The sequence below is a fragment of the Nicotiana attenuata genome, chromosome 2 (assembly GCF_001879085.1).
Source record: "Nicotiana attenuata strain UT chromosome 2, NIATTr2, whole genome shotgun sequence".
Lineage (NCBI taxonomy): Eukaryota > Viridiplantae > Streptophyta > Magnoliopsida > Solanales > Solanaceae > Nicotiana > Nicotiana attenuata.
In genome coordinates this window covers 25,611,888-25,634,067 of record NC_031990.1, presented here as the reverse complement: position 1 = coordinate 25,634,067, position 22,180 = coordinate 25,611,888, and the positions used below count along the sequence as shown (strand labels likewise).

General features: G+C 37.7%; 3 protein-coding genes across 3 annotated transcripts; 2 read left to right on the top strand and 1 right to left on the bottom strand.

The window, feature by feature from the left end:
- On the top strand, window positions 11,212-12,550 carry LOC109222879 (probable dolichyl-diphosphooligosaccharide--protein glycosyltransferase subunit 3B). Its single transcript, XM_019387176.1, has one exon. It carries the CDS (start codon window positions 11,230-11,232, stop codon window positions 12,307-12,309), a length of 1,080 nt encoding a protein of 359 aa, XP_019242721.1. The 5' UTR covers window positions 11,212-11,229; the 3' UTR covers window positions 12,310-12,550.
- Window positions 14,238-15,452, top strand: LOC109222878 (nuclear transport factor 2). Its single transcript, XM_019387175.1, has 2 exons — window positions 14,238-14,982; window positions 15,161-15,452. Exons 1-2 carry the CDS (start codon window positions 14,680-14,682, stop codon window positions 15,233-15,235), a joined length of 378 nt encoding a protein of 125 aa, XP_019242720.1. The 5' UTR covers window positions 14,238-14,679; the 3' UTR covers window positions 15,236-15,452.
- LOC109205762 (pectinesterase-like) lies at window positions 16,985-19,064 on the bottom strand. Its single transcript, XM_019368512.1, has 2 exons — window positions 18,107-19,064; window positions 16,985-17,823 (listed from the first exon to the last, which is right to left on the bottom strand). Exons 1-2 carry the CDS (start codon window positions 19,062-19,064, stop codon window positions 17,135-17,137), a joined length of 1,647 nt encoding a protein of 548 aa, XP_019224057.1. The 3' UTR covers window positions 16,985-17,134.

Sequence of the window (22,180 nt, the reverse complement as noted above, 5' to 3'; positions counted from 1 at the left end):
TGGACAGGCTCAATTCGAAAACGTTGAAACCATGAATGAGGCTTTGCAAAAACTTATTGCCTCTCAAGTCAATAACGCTCTCCAAGCTTTTGTTCGCCAATTGCCTGCTGTCCCACCCACATCTGCTCCAAACAACAACACTTTGGAGAATCGTCGATCAGGATTGATTAATTCTGGCAACGGTGGAACCCCTAGTGAAACACAAGAGAGAGACCCAGGTAATCCAGTTAATTCTGATTTACAAAGTCTAGTACTAACTTTGCAGAAACAGCTTAAGGAGCAAAATGAACGCATAGAGCAAATACCTGGAGTACCGCCCGTGATCAAGGGTGTGGATATAGATAAATATTCCCAACAACCATGGAAGCCAAGCGCTGCTCCTCTTCCAATTCCAAAGAAGTTTAAGATGCCTGATATTCCAAAGTATGATGGTACATCAGACCCACGAGATCACGTTACTGCATTCACAACAGGTGTCAAGGGCAATGATTTGACTAAGCAAGAAATTGAGTCGGTCTTGGTCAAAAAATTCGGTGAAACACTCACTAAAGGGGCCTTAACATGGTATTCTCTTTTACCTGAAAATTCTATAAATTCGTTTGCTGAGCTTGTAGATTTATTTATCAAAGCACACTCGGGAGCTCAAAAAGTTGAAAAGCGAATGGAAGATATCTTCAAAATCAAGCAAGGAGACTCAGAGTTGCTTAGAGAGTTCGTAGATAGATTTCAACGGGAAAGAATGACGCTGCCACGAGTACCTGACAATTGGGCAGCCATAGCCTTTGCTAGTAATTTAAATGAGAAGAGTTCAGAAGCCACGAGGCGACTCAAAGAAAGCCTTCGAGAATTCCCAGCAACAACGTGGAATGATGTCTACAACAGATACAGCACAAAGATGAGGATTGAAGAAGACATTATTTTACGACATAAAACAAAAGAAAAGGTAAGCTCAAGGCGTGTGGAAAATGAAAAGAGATCCGATAAAAACAGGTACGAGCCATACATGGGACCTGCGGGAAAAGACTCACGATCAAGGCAAGATAATTAAAGGTACGATTACAAACCTAGAAACAAGGAATCAGGCTCCTCATCGAGGTTCGGAAATGATCGGAACACACGCGGGTCACGAGACGATGATGGAAGTCTAAAGGCAAGGTTCGGTGGTTACAACTTCAACGTAAGCACCTCTGAACTCGTGGTTGTTTTAAGAAGCATGGGAGATAAGGTACGATGGCCAAAGGAAATGCGATCGAATCCGAACAGACGAAACCCTGATCATTGGTGCGAATTTCATAACGATCATGGGCATAAAACAGCAGATTGCAGGTTTCTACAAGGTGAAGTTGATCATTTGTTAAAACAAGGGTATCTTACTGAGTTGTTCAGTGAGAAAGGTAAACAAGCATACATGAAGAACAGACAGGAGCCTCCAAAACCACCTTCGCCCAAGAGAACTGTCAACGTTATAAGTGGAGGTGAAGAGATCAATGATGTATCATATAAAAAGGTTTCAAAAGTGACAATTACTCACGGGAAGCGGCCTCGACATGTACTGGAAGAGGAGAATGTTATATTCAACAACGCAGACGCCGAGGGACTCATAACTCCGCATAACGACGCACTGGTAATATCTTTACTTGTACATGATACTAACGTGAAACGAGTTTTGGTTGATCCAGGTAGTTCTGTAAACATTGTTTTAATACGGGTATTGCGCGAGATGCAAGCGGAGGATAAATTAATCCCAAAGGCGCATACTTTGTCGGGATTTGATAACTCTAGTGTTGTAACAAAAGGGGAGGCAATACTTACCACATTCGCAGAAGGCGTCGTTAAAGATACCAAATTTCAAGTGGTAGATATGGAAATGGCTTACAATATGATTCTTGGGAGGCCATGGATTCATGACATGGAAGCTGTTCCTTCAACTTTACATCAAGTTATTAAATTCCCATCTCCATGGGGAATATGCCAAATCAGAGGCGATCAACAAACATCTAGAAGCATCAATTCCGTTGCAGATTCAACTGTTAAAGGTGAAGACAAATAGCAATTACAGAATTTAGGTGAGGGTAACACGGAGTCAACCTCACCTGAGCAAAAGCAAACAGATCTGGATTCAAGACCTGATACCATTCAAGAACCGGAGGAGAATGAGAACATCAAAACAACGATAGAAGAGCTAGAGGCCGTGGTGTTATTTATACATTGGCCCGAGAGAAAAGTGTACATAGGAGCTAATCTTAGCCCGGAGGTAAAACGTAAATTGATTGAATTTTTAAAAGCTAATGCAGACTGTTTTGCTTGGTCCCATTCTGACATGACAGGGATACCACCGGAAGTCATGACTCATAAGTTGAATGAAGATCCATCATATCCTCCCGTCAAGCAAAAGAAAAGAAAGCAAGGAACTTTCAAAAATAAGGTGATTCAAGAGGAAGTTCAAAAGTTGCTAAAAATTGGTTCAATTCGTGAGGTAAAATATCCTAACTGGTTAGCTAATACTGTTGTGGTTCCTAAGAAGAACGGTAAGTGGCGAGTCTGTGTAGATTACACAGACCTTAATAAAGCCTGTCCAAAAGATTCCTTTCCTTTACCGCACATAGATCAGTTAATTGATGCTACTGCAGGGCATGAGCTATTAAGTTTTTTAGATGCATATTCAGGCTATAATCAAATCAAGATGGATCCAGGAGATGAAGAAAAAACTTCTTTTATAACAGACAGGGGGACTTACTGTTACAAGGTAATGCCCTTCGGTCTTAAGAATGCAGGTGCAACGTATCAAAGGTTGGTCACCCAAATGTTTCAAGAACATTTAGGTAAAACCATGGAAGTATATATAGATGATATGCTAGTTAAGACTCAACATTCAGAAGATCATATATCGCACCTATCTGATACGTTTAAAATTTTACGAAAATATAATATGAAGTTGAATCCAGAAAAATGTGCATTTGGTGTGGCATCAGGAAAATTTTTAGGTTTTCTTGTTTCTAACCGTGGTATTGAAGTGAATCCTGCACAGATTAAGGCCATTGAAGAAATTCCTGATATACTTTCCAACAAGAAAGAGGTTCAAAGACTAACAGGAAGAATCGCAGCTTTGGGAAGGTTCATTTCTAAATCATCGGAAAAATGTTTTAAATTCTTCTCGGCTCTTAAGAAGCAGGATCATTTTGAATGGGATGAGGAGTGTCAACAAGCACTTAGGGATTTGAAAATATACTTGTCAAATCCACCTTTGCTAGCAAAACCCAAGGCTGGGGAGAAACTTTTCATCTACCTTGCTGTTTCAGAAGTTGCGGTAAGCGCGGTTTTGGTTCGAGAAGAGCAGGGTAAACAATCTCCTATCTATTATGTTAGTAAATCTTTGTTAGATGCAGAGACACGGTATCCACAATTGGAAAAATTAGCACTTGCTCTAATCATGGCATCTAGGAAGTTAAGACCTTACTTTCAATGTCATCCCATTGTTGTAGTGACTGCATACCCCCTACGTAATATATTGCATAAACATGAATTGTCAGGAAGGTTAGCTAAATGGGCCATAGAGCTAAGTGAATATGAAATCACGTACTTACCTAGAACAGCAATAAAATCACAGATATTAGCTGATTTCGTCGCTGACTTTAGCCAAGGGATGCAATTAGAAGCAGAAAAAGAAGTACAAGTACTTAATGGGGCTAATCCAGGAACATGGACCTTATTTACTGATGGCTCATCTAACGTAAAAGGTGCAGGATTAGGAATTGTTTTAGTACCACCTACAGGTGAAACTATTAGGCAAGCTATTAAATGTCATTCCGTAACTAACAATGAAGCGGAGTATGAAGCTGTGATTGCAGGTTTAGAATTGGCACGAGAACTTGGTATAAATCAAGTAGTGATCAAAAGTGACTCGCAGCTCGTGGTTAATCAAATGCTGGGGACTTACACAGCTAGGGAAGCAAGGATGCAACAGTACTTGGAAAAGGTACGGGAACTGATAAAGCAATTCCAAACTTGGAAGGTCATACAGATATCGAGGGATGAAAATGTTGAAGCAGATGCCTTAGCTAATCTCGCATCCGCAGCTGATGTAGCAAAAGATGCAAATGCTGCAATTATACATTTATTTCACTCAGTTCTCGATCCAGATAAGAATGAGGTAAATTTTAATAATTTAACTTGGGATTGGAGAAACGAAATTGTTGCTTTTTTACAGTATGGTACCGTCCCTAATGACAAGAAGCAAGCGCATGCACTTCGAAAAAAGGCTGCTCGTTACTGTTTAAAACAAGGGAATCTTTATCGTAAGATGTTCGGTGGTCCATTAGCAAGATGCCTCGGACCTTCTCAAACGGAGTATGTAATGAGGGAAATACATGAGGGGCATTGCGGGAATCACGCAGGAGGAAGATCACTGGTAAGAACCTTGATTAGAGCAGGATATTACTGGCCTAAAATGGAGGAAGAAGCGGAAAGTTTTGTAGCTAAATGTGATAAATGTCAAAGGTACGGTAACAACATGCATAGACCTGCGGAGTTGTTACATCCGGTCATATCACCATGGCCATTCATGAAGTGGGGAATGGATATCGTGGGTCCATTACCACAAGCAAAAGGACAGGTAAAATTTTTGCTCGTACTTACTGATTACTTCACTAAATGGGTAGAGGCAGGAGCATTTAAACAGGTACGAGAAAAGGAGGTCAAAGACTTCATTTGGCGTAATATCATCTGCCGATTTGGTGTACCAAAGGAGATTGTATGCGACAATGGCCCTCAATTTATCGGAGCTCAAGTCACAGAGTTTTTTGAGAGCTAGCAAATTAAGAGAATCACATCTACACCTTATCACCCAGTAGGCAATGGGCAAGCAGAATCAACGAACAAAGTCATAATCAACAATTTGAAGAAACGTTTAGAGGAATCAAAGGGTAATTGGCCTGAAGTGTTACCCGGAGTGTTATGGGCATATCGCACGACAACAAAGACGAGCACAGGTGAAACTCCTTTCTCTTTAGTTTATGGAGCTGAAGCATTAATCCTAGTTGAAATAGGAGAACCGAGTACAAGATTCTCACAAACAACATAAGAGTCTAATGATGAAGAGATGCGGGTCAATTTGGATCTACTGGAAGGCAAGAGAGAAGCCGCATTAATAAGAATGGCAGCACAAAAACAAGTGATTGAACGATATTACAACAGGAAAGCACGACTGCAATACTTCAAAATTGGGGACTTCGTGCTTAAAAAGGTTTTTCAATCTACAAAGGCGGCCAACGCGGGTAAACTAAGTCCAACCTGGGAAGGACCCTACAGAGTTCGAGATATTGCAGGAAAAGGAGCATACGAGTTGGAAATAATGGACGGGAAGGTGTTTCCTTCACATTGTAATGCAGTTCATTTGAAGAGATACTACTTCTAAGAAAAAACCAACGGTCAGGTATCACCATGTTAAATTATATTTGTTTTTGAACTGTTAAAATTTTACTAATGATTTTAGATGATAGGCAAAACGCTAACCCGTACTAAATGATGAGTCACGACCTGTAAGGCAAAATGGAATAAACTAAAATTTCTGGCCCAGGGTTACAATTATTCTGATAGAAATTTAAACGGGTTAAGCAGTCTTCATCTATAATCGTACCTCCGAGTCCCGTATGTATTCCTTTTCAGGAAAAGGACCAAATGAGAGAAACTACTAAGTGCTCGAGGCTTCATACTTCAACACTCAAACACTTGAGGGACTACATAATATACACAAGTATATATAAAGAGGGCAGAGAAGATTGAAGAAAAATCAAGCCTGGGAAAAAGTCAAGTGCAGAGTAATAAAAGTCAAATGAAGTCATGATCCAAGGCTAAAGAAATCCTTACTGTAATTAGGGTAAAAGCTGTGTACTAAAGCAGGTTGTAAAGAAAAACCTTGCATTTATTGTTCTAAAACGGGTTATAAAGAAAAACCTCGCATTTATTGTTCTTATTAAAAATACGGGTTATAAAGAAAAACCTCGTGTTTATTATTTTTTCTTAAAAAATCTGTTACAAGAAAAAACAGTTACGAGAAAGTTATAGATGTAATTCAAGCACATGTAAAGTATTATTCAAAACTTGTCAAAGTTCAGAAATAAAAATTTCTCGAAGTTATTGCAAAAAACATGTGTGTTCCTATTTCTTTTATCGTATGATCACACCATTATGAAGTTGAGACGTCTTCTTCATTAAGTGTCAAAATATAAAAGGGCCCTCTTTTATAAAACTCATGTTATTTAGTCATGAGGTTAATGAAAGCATTTTCAAAGAATAAAAATGCAGACTATTCTTTAAGTCCTTGAAAATAAAAGGCACGGATAGAACAGATGGAAGTTTAAAGACAAACTTCTTAATATTTTAAAACTAAAGACTAAGTATAAACTTAGTCATCGAACTGTTCATACAAAAAATGCCCCTTAAACAAGACTTGGGGACTTGAACTTTTAAAATCAAACCTTAACTGATAAGCAGGGGTTTGATTACCAAAAAAAAACTATCACAAGAAACCAAAAACCTTAAACATAGTTTTCAAGATTGGTACCTGCAAAAAAGGGAATTTAAAGCAAATGTAAATTTTTCACTAAGAAGAAAGAACTGAGGAAGGATCATCAGCGGGCTCAACTGGAACAGCATCAACAGACGAGATCTCAGCTTGGCTTGCAGCAAGGGGCACAGTTGAGCTTGAAGAAGGTACAACATCCGAAGCAATTTCAGCATTCACAGAGGCTTCAACAACGGGAGTTTCAACCACGGGAACTTCAACCTCGGGAGATGAAAAATCTTGTGTTTGTTGAGTTCGTGCGATGGTTTCATTCACCTTGGCTAATTCTGATTCAAGGTTGAAGTTCTCTTTACCCATTTCTAGTAAGATGTCATGACGAGAATTTAGGAAGGCCCAACTCACCTCAACATCAGTTTTTTCCTCAAGTATTTCATAATCCCTTTCCCAAGCAGCGACCTCATTCTTGAGTCCTTCATTCTCGGCTAATACAGAATTATAGGAAGATTGAAGGGTGGCATGATAATTCTCCAAAACATGCATATTAGCCACAGAGGCATGAAGATCTTCCCGTGCCTTAGTCAAATTCTGAACTAACTCCCCGGCATAAATTTCTTTTTGGTTCAAAAGATCCTTCAACGCCCTGATTTCTTCACTGGTCCTGGATAACTGTTTAGAAAATGAAGACTCAAGACGTTCTCTTTCCTTTTCCCCCCTGATTCAACGAAGCCTTGATGACCCCCAACTCGGAAGTGAGTGCTCGAACCTGTTGTTCTAAGGCACTCTTGTTCTCTTGTAAATCCTCCATGTCGAGTTGAACACTGCCAAACTGTTCCTTCCAGTTGTTTGCCTCAAACTGAGAATCACGTGCTACCTTCTCCAAGAGGGAGATTCTGCTCATCAGCTCAGTGCCAATAAGATTGGCCTACAAATAAAAGAGAAGTAAAAATCCCAGAGTCGAAAATTTTTACAGAATGGAGAAAAGTAGGAAAGAAGAATACCTTTAAAGTGGCATGCACTATGTCATTCATGAGGGTCAGGTTGTTGTGGCTTTCAAGTTTTGTTTTTTCAATAGGGCCAATCAAAGGCTCGAGCCAAATATCAGCCTGACCAGACTTTCTCAAGAGGCTGTTGTTAGCAGGAACTTCAATGGTTACGCTCCTCATAGTATTACTCTTGCATGAAGAGCCCATCTCCATATGGTGAACGATAGATGGAGGAACAGACAAAGGAGGAGCGATAGAAGGAGGAACAGAAGCAACAGTTGATGAAGGTAAAGGAGCAATCATAGGTATGGGAGATGAAGAAGAAGATAAGGGAATTTCATCTAGAATAGGTCCTAAGTTTTCACTACCAAAACCACTAGCAAAAAGTTGATCGATAGACTCACGAGTGTCGTGAGGAGAGACGTCATCATCAGGAATGATAACTGGAGTAATAACAGACTTGGAGGGAGATAGATGAGGGGAAACTTCAGCCTCATCATCAGAGACGATACGTCTCCGGGCTCGAGGTCTCATCACCAGGGAACCTTCATCTTCCTCCTCTGAATCTTCTTCTTCAGTTTCAGTAGTTTTTCTTTTTGAAGAACCCAAGAATACATCTTGGGCTGAAGAGGTGCGAGTACTCAAAGAGTCACGAGCAGCTATGATTGACTCTGCGGTGACCCCACGAATAGCAAATCCTGATAAAAAGAAGGATAAAAGTTAGAACAAAGAAGATATTTAGATACAGACAAGGTAAATAGAAACCCTTACCATGAGTTTTTACTTTCCAACCATAACGGCTGGAAAGGTTTTTCCACGACCTACCCTCCATTGGAGCGGCCTTCAATAATTTTCCTACCCAACCACGGAAGTTGGGCACGGTTTCCACAACGCCCATGGTTGCTGAGAAAGGAAAAAGAAGCGACATTAGAAAAGGTGATAAAACCTGAAAGGGAAAGGCACGAGGAAGATTTAACACTTACGTGCAAAGTTCCACTTCTCGGGGAAGGGAACGTTATTTTCACCCACTAACCAGCAGTGGGGGCAGCAACAAACCGGGCATACCAGCCACGGTCTTTATCGTCCTCGGGGCTCACTAAAACCCTGCTCCTGGCTGCTAGAGTAAAAACGCCATTGCGAAAAAGCCTAGGGGAATAGAGATGAATTAGGTGGGGAAAAGTAAATTCGGCATCCGCCAAGTTAGTGGGTGCCTTAAGCAGGCGACAGCCCTCCAAACGATTGGGCCAATTTGACCCAAGCTAACATTAAAAAAGCGACAAAACTCCAGAATAACTGGATTCAATGGCTGGTTTAAATCCTAAAGTAAAGGGATACGTATAAACAAAAGAAAATCCAGTAATGTAGGAGGTGATTCTCTGATTTGGATTAGGAATGATGATAGGGAAATCATCACTCCAATGACAATCTCTACGAACTATGGGGATTAAAGGGTCAGTAATTTGAGAAGGATAAGTATCAACTCGATTTAAAGAGGCGACTTGAGTTCTGAGAGATTCCCTGTCATGGTAAAAAGATAAGTCCGTTGGAACTATTTCTTCCACTAAAGGTTCGCGTAAGGGTTCAGAGGATTCTTTGTTTCTGGAAGAAAACCTTTGAGAATGGGAACCTCCAGTTCTAGAAGAAGGGCCAGAACTAGAAGAAGGTGTGAGTGAACTACCACCCCGGACAGATCCTAAGCTACGGAGTCTACCACCACCACCTCTTCTATGCCTAACGGGAGCATTGGGAAAGCTGTCTAAAATAGGAGTTCTTCTAGGGTTAGGGTTCGGAGAAGCCATGACAAAGAAGATTGAAGTGAAAAGAAGTGAATAAAAGTTTTGAAAAATTAAAGTGTTCAATACGCTTTAAATGGTAGAAGACAAAGATGGAAGTTATATTTATACTAATGAATGACCGTCAGAAGGAAAGAGTATAGTGATGGGAAGTCCATAATAATGATAACTGACACTTCGTGGACAGGGAAGCCGAAAAGAAAGCCTAAGAAAGTACTGTACAATTGTATGATCAATAAGAGGATGACACGTGTCCAGCGCATTAAATGAAAGTAATAAGTGAAGCGTCAAACTCTGTCAGAGCATTAATGGTGACAAAAATTCTCCCTTAATGAATTCCACTTCCCAAATATTCAAACTGATGAATAAATGGAAAGTGAGGGGACTATCTGTATTGGGGAAAATTATATTTATGTATATGGCGACGTGTCATGACATATAGACTGGTCAAACAGTCAAAGAAATAAGGCTGGTTAACAGATACGAGCAACAACAGATACAAGCAACAATAGATACGAGTAAATTAAATGGAGGGGGTGTGAGCAGTCATACAAGTAATTCAACGCTCGTACATATTCAAGATATTTAAAACTCAAAGATAGTGAAGAATTAAAGGAATGAATCTGACAGCAAAAAGGAGTCCAGATACAACATTTAATGAGTATTAATTATTGGAAACGTTAGAAAATATGTATTTAATGTATATGATTGTATAACGTAACATTTAAAGTCATTAATTGCCCATAATAATATTATTATGACAAAGCTAAGGCTCGTATCCCAAAAGAACTATAAAAAGGGAAGAAACAAACAATTGTAGGGACAAGTGACTATTGGAATATACTTTGATTTACCAGCTTTCATACTTGGCTATTCTAAAATTTCTTTCTTTATTTACTTTTTCAATTATCAGTAACCCGATTCTTCTAATTTCTAGCTTTGACTAAAAATCTATTTTTTGGTTAAACAACTGTGCCAGTGCTTTTTTGCCATGGGAGTAGATGGTGATTCAAACAGACAGCTAATGCTTTGCTAGTCCAATTTATGATCCAAATTCTGCTGCTTGATTTGACATATTACTACTGCACCGGAGATCAACACTATATACTTCCTGTGCCAAAATTTCTGAAGTGCTGTGGATCCAATTTTGCTAAATGAACTTCTCCTTGATCTTTTAGGAAGAGCTATCTTTTGCAGCTGAAATCAGTACAGTTGCCTAATTGTAGACTTGTAGTGCTGCAGCTTATATTTTAATTGATTACTATTAATATTTGGGATGTTATATTGGTACTTATTTGTACTGTTTCTTGAAGTTTTTTGTTGCTTCCATATATTTGTCTTCAGTAATTGATGTTTGTTTTTGGATTCTTGAAACAGTTCCTATCACCATAGATTTACAACAGCTTAGATGTTACCGCAAAAACAACCCTATTGGAGCTGAAGTTTTTGACATTTTATATATTGGAAATAAGGGAATTATCAAGCTTATGATTAGCTGAACAATAGTATCTTTTAACACCAAGTGCTGAAAGACAATGTTTAAAGTGCTTGAGATGATTTTACAAATGAACAATTACGTATTTTTATAGAAGTATTGAAATTAAAAAAAATAATTATATTTGAATTCACTAAAAATAGATATTTTTATTTCTTAATAATCTGATTGAATTAAAAAAAATAATCCAAAACCCAAATACATTTTGCAGTGTAGTAGGCTAGAAATGCAATTTGAATAACGACTTCCACTGTACAATTTCGTATAGTTGGTGGAAGTTCCAATCTTACCATTAAAGTATTCTTGCGTGTCTGTAATCTGTGTATCCACATACAAATCTTACTCAGTCAATAAGACCCGACCCAATATCAAACCACAGACCCATATCTTGCCCTTCCAACACAAATACACTCTCAACATTTCTGCTTCTTCTGCATGCATGAAACCCTCCAATATTTTCTCATCAATCTAACAATGGTAATCTCTCCATCTCCATCATCTCTTCTACTCATCACTCTCCTCTTTCTCCTTGCACCCATATACACTCATTCCAATTCTTCCGACGCATTACTCTCCGAACTGATCAACCTCCGATCACAATCACCCACCGGCGTCATCCACCTCAATGACTCCCTTCTCCAACGCATCCTCTCTATCCCTTCCCCTAAACCTTTCTCTTCCCTCATTTTTTTCGATGCCAAACAGCTCCACTCGAAACCCGACATCAATCTCCCTGCTTTCAAACGTGAATTCTCCCTTCTCTCCTCTTCTTTCCTCGTCAACCACCCCAAAAACAACAACAACACTCACATCTTCTTCTTCGTTATCGAGTTTCAAGAATCTCAATCTTCTTTCGTATTGTTTGAACTCAAGTCTTTACCCCATATTCGGTTATTACCAGGTTTTTTAACGGATTTGAAAAGGGATAGTGTTCCAATGGACGCTTCCGGTTATTCAAGGGGAGCTGAGTCGATGAAGGAGTTTGTAGAAGCGAATGTGGAGGTTAATGTGGGTCCCATTCATCGACCCCCAGCAATTTCCAAGAAAATGATGGCTGCTATTGGTGGTGTATTCTTGATTTGGAGTCCATTTTTGGTGAAAAAGATTATTTCTGGAAAAACCCTTTTGCATGATAAGTATATGTGGATGACCGGATCGATTTTCGTGTACTTTTTTAGTGTTGCAGGGACAATGCATAATATAATTAGGAAAGTGCCGATGTATTTGGAGGATAGGAATGATGCAGGGAATTCGAAGATGATTTTCTTTTACCAAGCATCTGGGATGCAGTTAGGGACCGAAGGTTTTGCTGTTGGATTCTTGTACATGATTGTTGGATTGTTTTTGGCATTTATGACTCATGTTTTGGTCTCTGTGAAGAACAGGGGAGCTCAAAGGTTGTTGATGGCGTTTGGGCTCATCGTTTCATTTTGGGCAGTAAAGAAGGTGATTTACTTGGATAATTGGAAGACTGGGTATGGTGTTCATGCGTATTGGCCTTCAAGTTGGATATGATAGCAATGTAGTTTCTCTATCTGATATATATAGCTGGTATTCTCTTAGGTAAGATCTCTGTAGTAGTTTATACTACATGTGAGCTGATCCAGATTCAACCAATAATAGTTGACTGAAGAGTTTCAGCTTAGATTTATAGATCTTTGTACCTGTAGTGAAGCATGTATGTGCCAGTTGAAGTTTTGAAATATGTTTTGCTAGATTTTGCACTCTGTATATCAATAATCACACGTTTTACGTCTCTCAAAATTACTGTTTTTAGTTACTTGCATGATCATTACAGACTGTGATCACCACTTATTAGCATCCATTTCAGTGCCTAATATGTAAATTGTTTATCATAATTCAGGCAAGATGAGGGTAATTATTGTGTAAATAGTTAAAGACCTGAAGTTGCCACCTCTAAGAGGTGAGAGGCCTTCCATAAATTTATATAGGTTTTTAGCAGACATTAGCACCAAGAAAGGGATATTTACCTTCCAACCACCAGCACTAGTCTTTAGCAAATTAAAACATAGTATGATTACGGAGAGCGGCCTCACTTGGAGAGCTAAAGAAGTTAGCATCAGTTGTCAGACAAGGCAAAGAATCTGATATCTGGGAGAAAAAGAAGAGTAGAAAGTATAAAAGATTGACTAATTAAAATCAGAAACAGCTGATATATTTTGGTGGGATCACATAGATTTTTGAGGTTTAGAGCCTGGCAGTTGCTTTTCTTGAGTTTTGAGGAATAGGCACTTTCATATTCTTTTCTCGCAGAAGGTAAATCGGTATGTAAGTAGCAAAGGAATTTAAGCTGCTTGATTCTGATGTTCATACCTTGGATTACATTGGCATAACATGTGCTGTGGAAAATGGTACACTACACTTCAATTAAAGCAAAAAAGGGGGTGATAACTTGAATAGTTGTTGACATGCTCCTTTCTTCTCCATATGTCTAACAAATTTCTTTGCATTTAATTAATTGCAATTTTGCATATAGTACTTTGAAAGGTCCTAGACGACAGAAGGATGGTCCTTGGATCTTTTACTTCTGAACTGTGACTAATACTTCCTTCTTTAGCTTACTAACTCAAAATTACTATTTTCTGGAAACTTGTTTCTGTCATAAATCGAGTATGTAAATTGAACTTTCTATAAAAGAAAGGAAAGCTAGTGTGTGTTTTTAAGGTACTAAGGCGCAAAATAAGGTTGATATAATGTTCTTGTTAACTGAACATATTTCTTCTTGGATGGCAACAAGAAGGGATAGATAGCTAGACCGGATATAAAAGAGGTACACTTATCAGCACTTTCAATTGGAATAGCAAGGAGGAAGTAAATAAAATTACTTGAATTATAAGCACTTCATATAGGGGGATTCAGTGGCTTATTGATTGTTCATCATAAGATCCGACGGAACCAATGAACATTATGTTGTTTCGAAACCACTATCTTAATCTCATTTGAACAATTTTTTATTAATAGCTCCAAAACCTTGGCGATCATATAAGATTATCAGTATTCTTTATCGCTTCTTATACTTGGCCACAATATTATGCTATTGTTGCAGAGAGACCTTTCGACATGGCTATTGACAAAAAATAGAGTAGTTGTCTTTCTTGAACGTGGTGATATAAGTTATTTAGCTGCATATTTTTTAAGAAATGTTGCTTAAGAACTACTCTACCATCAAGAAAGATAGAGAAAGATGAAATGTTATATCATTAACTTTGATCTGGGATATGCTGATTAAGCTCTTATATGCCTGATTAAGCTCTTGAGGTCCACCGTCCACCTTATGTTTTTTTCTGGCATAAAAGGGGAAGTGGGTGGCAAGCGTGTTTTCACTTTTAGATATAAAGTTGGTCATTGTTCAGCAAAGAATATATTCTTTTGAGCAATCTTTGGTGACCCATACTGAAATCTAGTCATCATTTCATGTGTAGCGTTCTGTTGTTGCTCCCATTCTTCCTTCAGTCACATATTAGTATTTGCTTACGTACATTGAATCTTGAAAGCACTAATGTGCAGCAAAAAACTTTAAAAGAAGAAAAAATTTTGTTGGACAAAAAGCCTGATGGTCGGTTTGCTTCAGCAGATCTTGCTAGTTTTTAACAACCCCATCTTTCCTTTTCCTTCGTTGTGTAAAAAAGGTGCATATGAATTTCAATTCTTTAAGACTTTTCCTGTTCTTTTGTTTCCCCCTTTTCATGAACTTGCGTATCCATGCAGCAGCTTAGATGCTCTTTTACATTTTCCTTTTTTCTATATATATTCTTTCCTTGATAGCCAAACCATTTACTTTTTTATATTCTCTCAAACCTTGTCCTCTTTGTACTTGAAATTTAAACAAGACATTGAAAATTACTTGAGAATTTGAAAGAAGAAATGGAACAACAATTAGAAATGGTAGGAAGAGCATTTGTGGATCACTACTACAATCTTTTCGACAATGATCGATCCTCTATTGGTACTCTGTATCAACCAAGCTCAATGCTCTCATTTGAGGGCCAAAAGTTGCAGGGAAGTGAAGATATCTCTGCTAAGCTTAATGCATTGCCCTTTGGACAATGCAAGCATGCGATTAGCACCATTGATTCTCAACCTTCGTCCTTTTCCGGAGGGATCATAGTCTTTGTCAGTGGTAGCATTCAACTTCTTGGAGAGGACTATCCCCTGAGGTTCAGCCAGGTCTCTCTCTCTCTCTTTCCTCCATATATGTTGTCAAGTGTATGATTTTATATATTTTGTGTGTGCGAACAAAGTACTATGTATTTGAAACATTTGGTTTTCACTCTATCTGAACCGAACGATGAACTACTGGAACAAAAAAAGGCTAAATATCTTGTTTGCAATGCATTTTCTGCAGATGTTTCACTTGATCCCAACTGTGGAAGGAAGTTTCTTTGTGCAGAATGACATATTTCGCCTCAACTATGGATAGTTTAGCGTTTGTGTGGAGAAAATGTTGATCAAGAGAAAAGAAAACTAGTGTTAATGTGAAGGATATGTTGAAGAGAGAAAATCATTTGCTGTAATTTGAATTGATGTGGTGCTTCCTTAACAATGGAATTGGAGCATCACATTGTTGACTTGCTTATTGCTTTTGTAATATCAGATGTCATTTATCCAATTTGCAACCACTTCAAATTTGTCTTTTACCTTCATATTCTGGGCAAAATTAAAGCATGGAGTCATTTCCTACAAGACTATACAATAATTAGATTGAACAGGTCAAGACTTGTGTGGTGAGATGAGCTGCATATGCTAAGATCAAAAGGTCCAAATTCAAGTTTATAGTTGAAATATAAGCGTATGCACAATTTAATTTATTGGTGATATTCTTATTTCTTCACGCTCACGGTGCCACTCTCTGCTAGCTAGAGTGTTTCACATTACTATACATTTCCATGTCTCTGGCAAAAATCACTTGAGTTGACCCTTTTTTTAAAAAGAAAGAAAAAGTAGTGAATCACAGATGCATATCTTGGATAAAGAATTTGCAGTTGAGTATCAATTTATGATCTTTTGGCCCTTAATTGTTTTTTATGTTCCAAAGCTTTTAGCATCATTATATAAAATACTGAAAAGGGCCAAAACTACCCCTGAAGTATCAGATTTGGTACAAAAATGCCCTCCGTCCATCTATTTGAATAAAAATGTGCCTGCCGTTATTTTTTTGGCTCAACCTTACCCCTATTTCTGATGGCCCTTTCTTTAAAAACTAGAAGCTTATTTATTATCCATATGTTAGCACTTTAGTGGTCTAACTTAAACCCCATCCCAGATATAGAAACCCACCTGCACCATTATTGACCCGCCATAATTTTTTTTTTAAATCTCGTCTTCTGCTTAAATTTCGGTCGCCAACTTCGGCTCCGGCAATATTACCGGCTGAATCTCCTATTTTGTTTTTTCCTTTCAATTTTGCTTTTCTTCGGCTCTCTCATTTTATCACCAATACACACAATTACACACAATCTTCCCAAATTAATATTTATTGGAATCAGAAGAATCAAAGAAAACTAGAATCGGCAAAGAAGAACAATGGATTCACCTCTGCAAGTGTTAGAAATCTCCATTATTAATAGTTCCAGACATAGAGATTGCCCACACCGGCAAAACAATCATCACATTTTAGACATTATAAAGACTCAATGCATGGAATTTTTGACTCTCATTGAAACTTTCTTACATAGAAAAATCTTCTTCAATTAACAACCATAAGTGAGGCTAGGGACATAACACATCACATCTTGTTTGAAGAATTTGTTGCATAAGTCCGCAAAATTAAAGTAAAAGTTATCTTGGATATATTTATGAAAAAAGGAGTATCCGAGAAAGATTAATGTAGAATGGACGGGTGATTATATTTGGTTCGCTCCCATTAGTTTGGCCTTCAATATTCACGAAAATAGTATTTTATTCTTCATGTTCTTCTTCTTCGGAGAATAATTGGATTTTGACCCAACCCGCCTAAAAAATTGCTAAGGATACGCCACATAATAAATAAAAATTCAATTATTTTATTTTCATAGGACGTTAGTATTAAAGGCAAATTTGAGCCAAAAAGAAAACGGCAAGGACATTTTTAGTCTAATAGGTGGATGGAGGGCATTTTTGTACCAAAACTGATACTTCAAGGGAAGTTTTGACCCTTTTCCGTATAGAATAAACTAAGCCATATTTCTCAATATATCATGATTAGTGATAGTGTTTACTTTATTGAACCAAAACAACAGCAGAATATGTTATTAGGAAAAACAACATTACAACCAACAACTGAACATACTACGGCTCACAAACTAGCAATACATGAACATTGTTAGATTAACAAAGTTTCTCACAAGCCCTCAGTGTAAGCCACACCAGTGGATTTCAACCATGCTCCTCCCTGAATGAGCTGAGCCACAGTAAATTTCGTCGCCTCTGATGCACTTAAAACATGATAACCAGGCCACTTCACTCTCTTACTAGTTCCAGCACCAGGTCCTTTGTTCATATACTCACCATAATATAAAGTTTTCAAGGCAAAATCACCTTTCCATACTGACCAACCTTCTGGATCAATATGGTCGCCAATATTGGACTGCATAAATACAGTTCGTGAGTACGCTTTCCACGGACGTCCCAAATATGTATTAACCGACCCTTTCACTGGTGCAAGGTCTGAGGTAGCAATAATGTCACAATTTTGGATTGAAGTTCCTGTATTTTGGTTTGGATCTTCACGACCTTGGGCTGTAACCATGTTCTTTTGTCCGGTTCCAGGCTTTCGAGCTGCGATTTTGGAGTTCTGGAAGACAACTGCAGCATTACCAAAGATGAAATCAACAGTGCCAGTGATGTAACAATCTCTGTAGTATTGACGGAGGCTGTGGGTATAAAGAGTATCTTGGAATGCATCTATTTTGCAACGATTGATGACTGATTGATCTGCTCCAACACGAAGCGCTACTGCTTGGTGTTTTGCTGCTCCTGCTGTGTTTTGAAACTGCAGATCTTGGGCTATGAATCCATCCCCAACAGCAGCTGCATTCAAAAGAAAAAAGTGAGGCAACCAATTAAAAGTCAAGCCCTAATTGAGAAAGAAAAATTTTCATTAGCTGCATTAACATAAATTAGGTTCTCATTAGTTGAATGTGGAATTTAATTTAGATCTCTTAATTAGCTTCGGCCTAAAGCCCCTGGTGACATTTTAAGATTAAAGGTTGCATATGTTATCACCACCAAAAAGCTGTTCAAGTCCCAATTGATGATAATGAAGCGAGTACAAAATAAGTCAAGACAGTATGGGGAGAAAGAATATACTTACCAACAGTTGCAGATTTGAAGGTTGTTGTACCATCGACAACATTCAAGCTGCCAGTGATAATAGTAGCATCCATACCATCACCAACAAGCATCACATTCTTCTTCTTTTTCCCAATCTCAACATTCTCTTTGTATATTCCTTTTTTCACATGTATAACGTAACGAGTCTTGCTATTATCTGGAGCAGATGCAACTGCTTCCTTTATTGTCTTGAATTTTCCGCTACCATCTTTAGCCACTACAACATTGGCTGTTATGGCATTTGCAGAAAGTTGCAAAAGCCTTCTATCATTAATAGTAACCCATGTGGGTAATCCATCAGTAACTGATGGAAGATCCATGGTATTAGATGGTGTCATTTTAACCATCAAGGCCAAGGAAGTCTTTGCTCTTACTATTAAATCCTTCAATATGGGCTTCATAATGGACTGGGCCTGACCACTTAGCCCATCCATGCATGTACCATGGTTGGTGAGAATGCTACTTAGCCATGTATGGACATCAAAATGGGCTTGGGCCGATAGGTTCCCAAGTGACATCATGGAGTCCATTAATCTGTCCCTTGACAAATCCATTAACTCTAGACAATCTGCTACAGCTGCTTGCTCGTTGTCATTATTAATCCGACCGTTCACATTGCTCACTAAATCGATCGTCTCGTGGATTTTTAACGATGATTTATGCAAAACCATCTGTAACAAATCCACTGTGGTGGTATCTATCATACCAGCAGGTGCAACCTCAGACACCATAGCCAAGCAAGATGGCTGATCATGGGCCTGATCACAAACATGGGCTGTCAATGAAAGAGATGGGCTGCTGACATTGATCGCCCAGATTGAAACTAATCCAACTGAGCCCACAATAGCAACTAAGGAGAGAAGAACATAGAGAGCTTTAGAAGAGGATGATTTTGTTTTGGGAGTGTCTAACAATGGTTGAGAGGAATTAGTAGCCATGACTTAGTACAAGTGTGTAGTGAGCTTCAGTTGTTCTATGGATCTTCTCAATGCCGGTGTTCTTATATAGACTAAAAAAACCCAAGAATCCTCGTTATTTTTTTACCATACAACTTGTAAGGAAAAGTACTTAAATTAAAGCACAATTTAATAAAGCCACTTTAGTTTACTTTTAGGTGGTGCGGAAAGGTTCAGGTTTTTATTATTATAAATGGTTAACACGCGTGAGTATGAAAATTGAAATACAGGCAATCTGTTTTCCTAACGCTAAAGTCAGTCATTAATTGAGTGCATGGATTGGTTTCTTTTGATATTTTTTTGTCGATCTTTTTCTTTTCATGACAAAGCATGTACGTAGGGTTAATCTATATATGGATGCCTAGTACTCCATTTTGACCGGATGTGCATTGCTACTTGCTAGTATAAGTGTATTTTAATGTAAGCTATATACACTATAATAGAAACATTTTTTGTAGTTTAACATGTAACAATATGTTACTATTATTTTTATCAGGTTAAATATTGATATTTTTCATAGTGATTTTACATATATATACCTTACAAGTGACTTAGTTTTGTAGATATAATTTTATTCTACTGTTATACATAAAATTTACACACTCTATATGTAGTACTAGCAATTATGCAGTCTACTGCAGAAACTGTTCAAATCATAAGCACTCGGATTATGATAAAGAAACATAAAACTATATTCATAATATCAGCAGCGATATAAAACTATATTTATAATTGTAGCTCTAAGATAAGATTTTAAATTGGATCTAATTGGCCCTTAAAGCATTAGAGAGTCATTTGAAGCATATAGAAATGAAGAACCAGGGTCAGCAATGTGACCAAACCATCATTCACACTAAGCAATTATTCTTTGATTGGAAAAGTAATATCCACGAGAGTTTCCTTATGCATGTAAATTTAACTTTTATGTTTTAGTATATTTGAATAAAGGACCAGAGTCCCTATGCCCATTGTTTAAGCAAATATTCTCTGGTTGGAAAAGCATGTCGTTTTGTCACATCAATTATATATATATATATATGGAGCAGTACGTATAATATGCACATGCTACTTAACTTTGATTTCTCCGAAATTGGGGTGTTAGAGGAAAGGCATAAATGCATAATTAAATATCGTTCAGGGATAATCTCAAATATCTGTCTCCACGCACGTTTAGATTCATAATATGAATCTCCCTTGTACTTTGCAATATTACAATTGCCTCCCTTATTTATTTTCTTAGTAACAATTATTTTATTTTGTTAATAATATAATCATGATTTCTGGATCAGGTTACGTACACCTTAACTAATTTTACGGTATAGCTACTACTTCTTAATTGGTCTACATTAATGCTTTTTTAAGCCCCTCCCAAATTAGGAGAATCTGTAGTGTTTTCATACTTTTTATCCAGCGTGACTCAAACTCAAGACCTAACGGTCATGGGTGGAGGTGCTTTTACCAACTGAGCAAGCCTCACTTGTCAATCTATCATTAATGTAGATAACTATTATTTGACCAATTTGTGTTAAATGATACAAGGGCAGTAGAGTCATTTCATAGGCATTAAATATTACTGGGTGTATAATCTGTTAGTCAGTTATATATAGTAGCTATTTGTATGAAAGGAAAGTTAGTTGATTGAACAAGAAATCAAGATCTTTCTCCTTCTCTTTCTTTCATCTTCGTTTCCTCTCTCTCTCTAACAGTCTACTACTTCTTCTTCTTCTTGATCAAGAGTTCTTGACTAATAATATGGTATCAGAGCATCCAAGCTTGAATTCATAGCTTGTTTTCATCTATCTTGGAAAAATCAGTCTTCATTTATGCTAATTCTACTCAAATTCGAAAGAATCGAGTACAAAATGGGGTCAATTGGAGAGCAATTAGGGCAAACAAATAGAACTTCAGCTGTAGGAGATCGATTGAATCAGAATTCTGGAACTCCGATTGCAGGAATCGATTATAATCATCCACTATTTCTGTCGCCAGCTGATGTGAGTGGAATTCAAATAATGTTATTTCAATTGACAGGTATGGAGAACTACTCTATCTGGAATCATTCTATGCGTGTTGCATTATCGGGTAGGAACAAATTAGGCATGATAGATGGAACATGCAAGAAAGAAAAATTCCAAAACACTATGTGGAATCATTGGGAGAGGGTTAATGCGATAGTTTTATCTTGGATAATGAACTCGGTTTTATCTTGGATAATGAACTCGGTTTCAAAGAATTTACTAGGTGGAATCATATATGCATCTAGTGCTCAAGCCGTTTGGGATGATTTCTCAGAAAGATTTAATAAAGTAGACGAATCAAGAACTTTAAATCTGTATAAAGATACTACAACATTGAGTCAGGGGACTGCATCTGTATCGGTTTATGTTTCAAAACTCAAGGATTTATGGGAGGAATTTGAGGCCCTAGTTCCTGCTCCTTGTTGTGATTGTCCAAAGTCTAAAGACTTTGTAGTGTATTTGCAGAAACTAAACTATATCAGTTTCCGATGGGCCTTAATGACTCGTATGCTCAAGCTAGAAGTCAAATTTTAATGATGAGTCATACTCCTACAGTGAATCAAGCCAATGCCTTAATAGTAAGTGATGAAGGGCAGAAGTCAGTAGCAGCAACTACAGGAATTCTAGGTGCTAACCTTGCTTTGACTTCAATAAACTATGAAGTTGCGATGTAGATAAGAACATGAGGAAATCAGCATCAGAAGTTCAAGAAAAACTACAATGTGCGATGTGATTTCTACAAGATAAAGGGGCATAGCAAAGAAAATTGCTTTAAGATTGTAGGATATCCTCTAGATGTTAAACCAAAAAGGAGAGGAAATATGAGAAACGATAATGCAACCTATAATGTAAATGTACTCAGAGACAATAATTCAGTCCCTACATTTGACTATGGACAAAATACAAATGCTTTTTATCATACAAGTGGAAGAAATTTGGGACAACCTTCAGGCTCACAAAGTCAGGTTACTGACATCCAAGATAATACAGGTCAACTAGGAAACTATGCTCTTACAAAGGAGCAGTATGATCAGCTTCTACAGATGCTTAACAAGATCTCTATGACAGCTCCAACCTCTG

What these genes read in the sequence shown, in the direction of transcription:
- LOC109222879 (XM_019387176.1), top strand. Translation starts at nt 11,230, where the DNA reads ATGCATGAAACCCTCCAATATTTTCTCATCAATCTAACAATGGTAATC.
- LOC109222878 (XM_019387175.1), top strand. Translation starts at nt 14,680, where the DNA reads ATGGAACAACAATTAGAAATGGTAGGAAGAGCATTTGTGGATCACTAC. An exon ending in ATCCCCTGAGGTTCAGCCAG is followed by an intron (nt 14,983 to 15,160) that starts GTCTCTCTCTCT and finishes CATTTTCTGCAG; the next exon opens with ATGTTTCACTTGATCCCAAC.
- LOC109205762 (XM_019368512.1), bottom strand. Translation starts at nt 19,064, where the DNA reads ATGGCTACTAATTCCTCTCAACCATTGTTAGACACTCCCAAAACAAAA. An exon ending in CTTCAAATCTGCAACTGTTG is followed by an intron (nt 17,824 to 18,106) that starts GTAAGTATATTC and finishes TTTTGAATGCAG; the next exon opens with CTGCTGTTGGGGATGGATTC.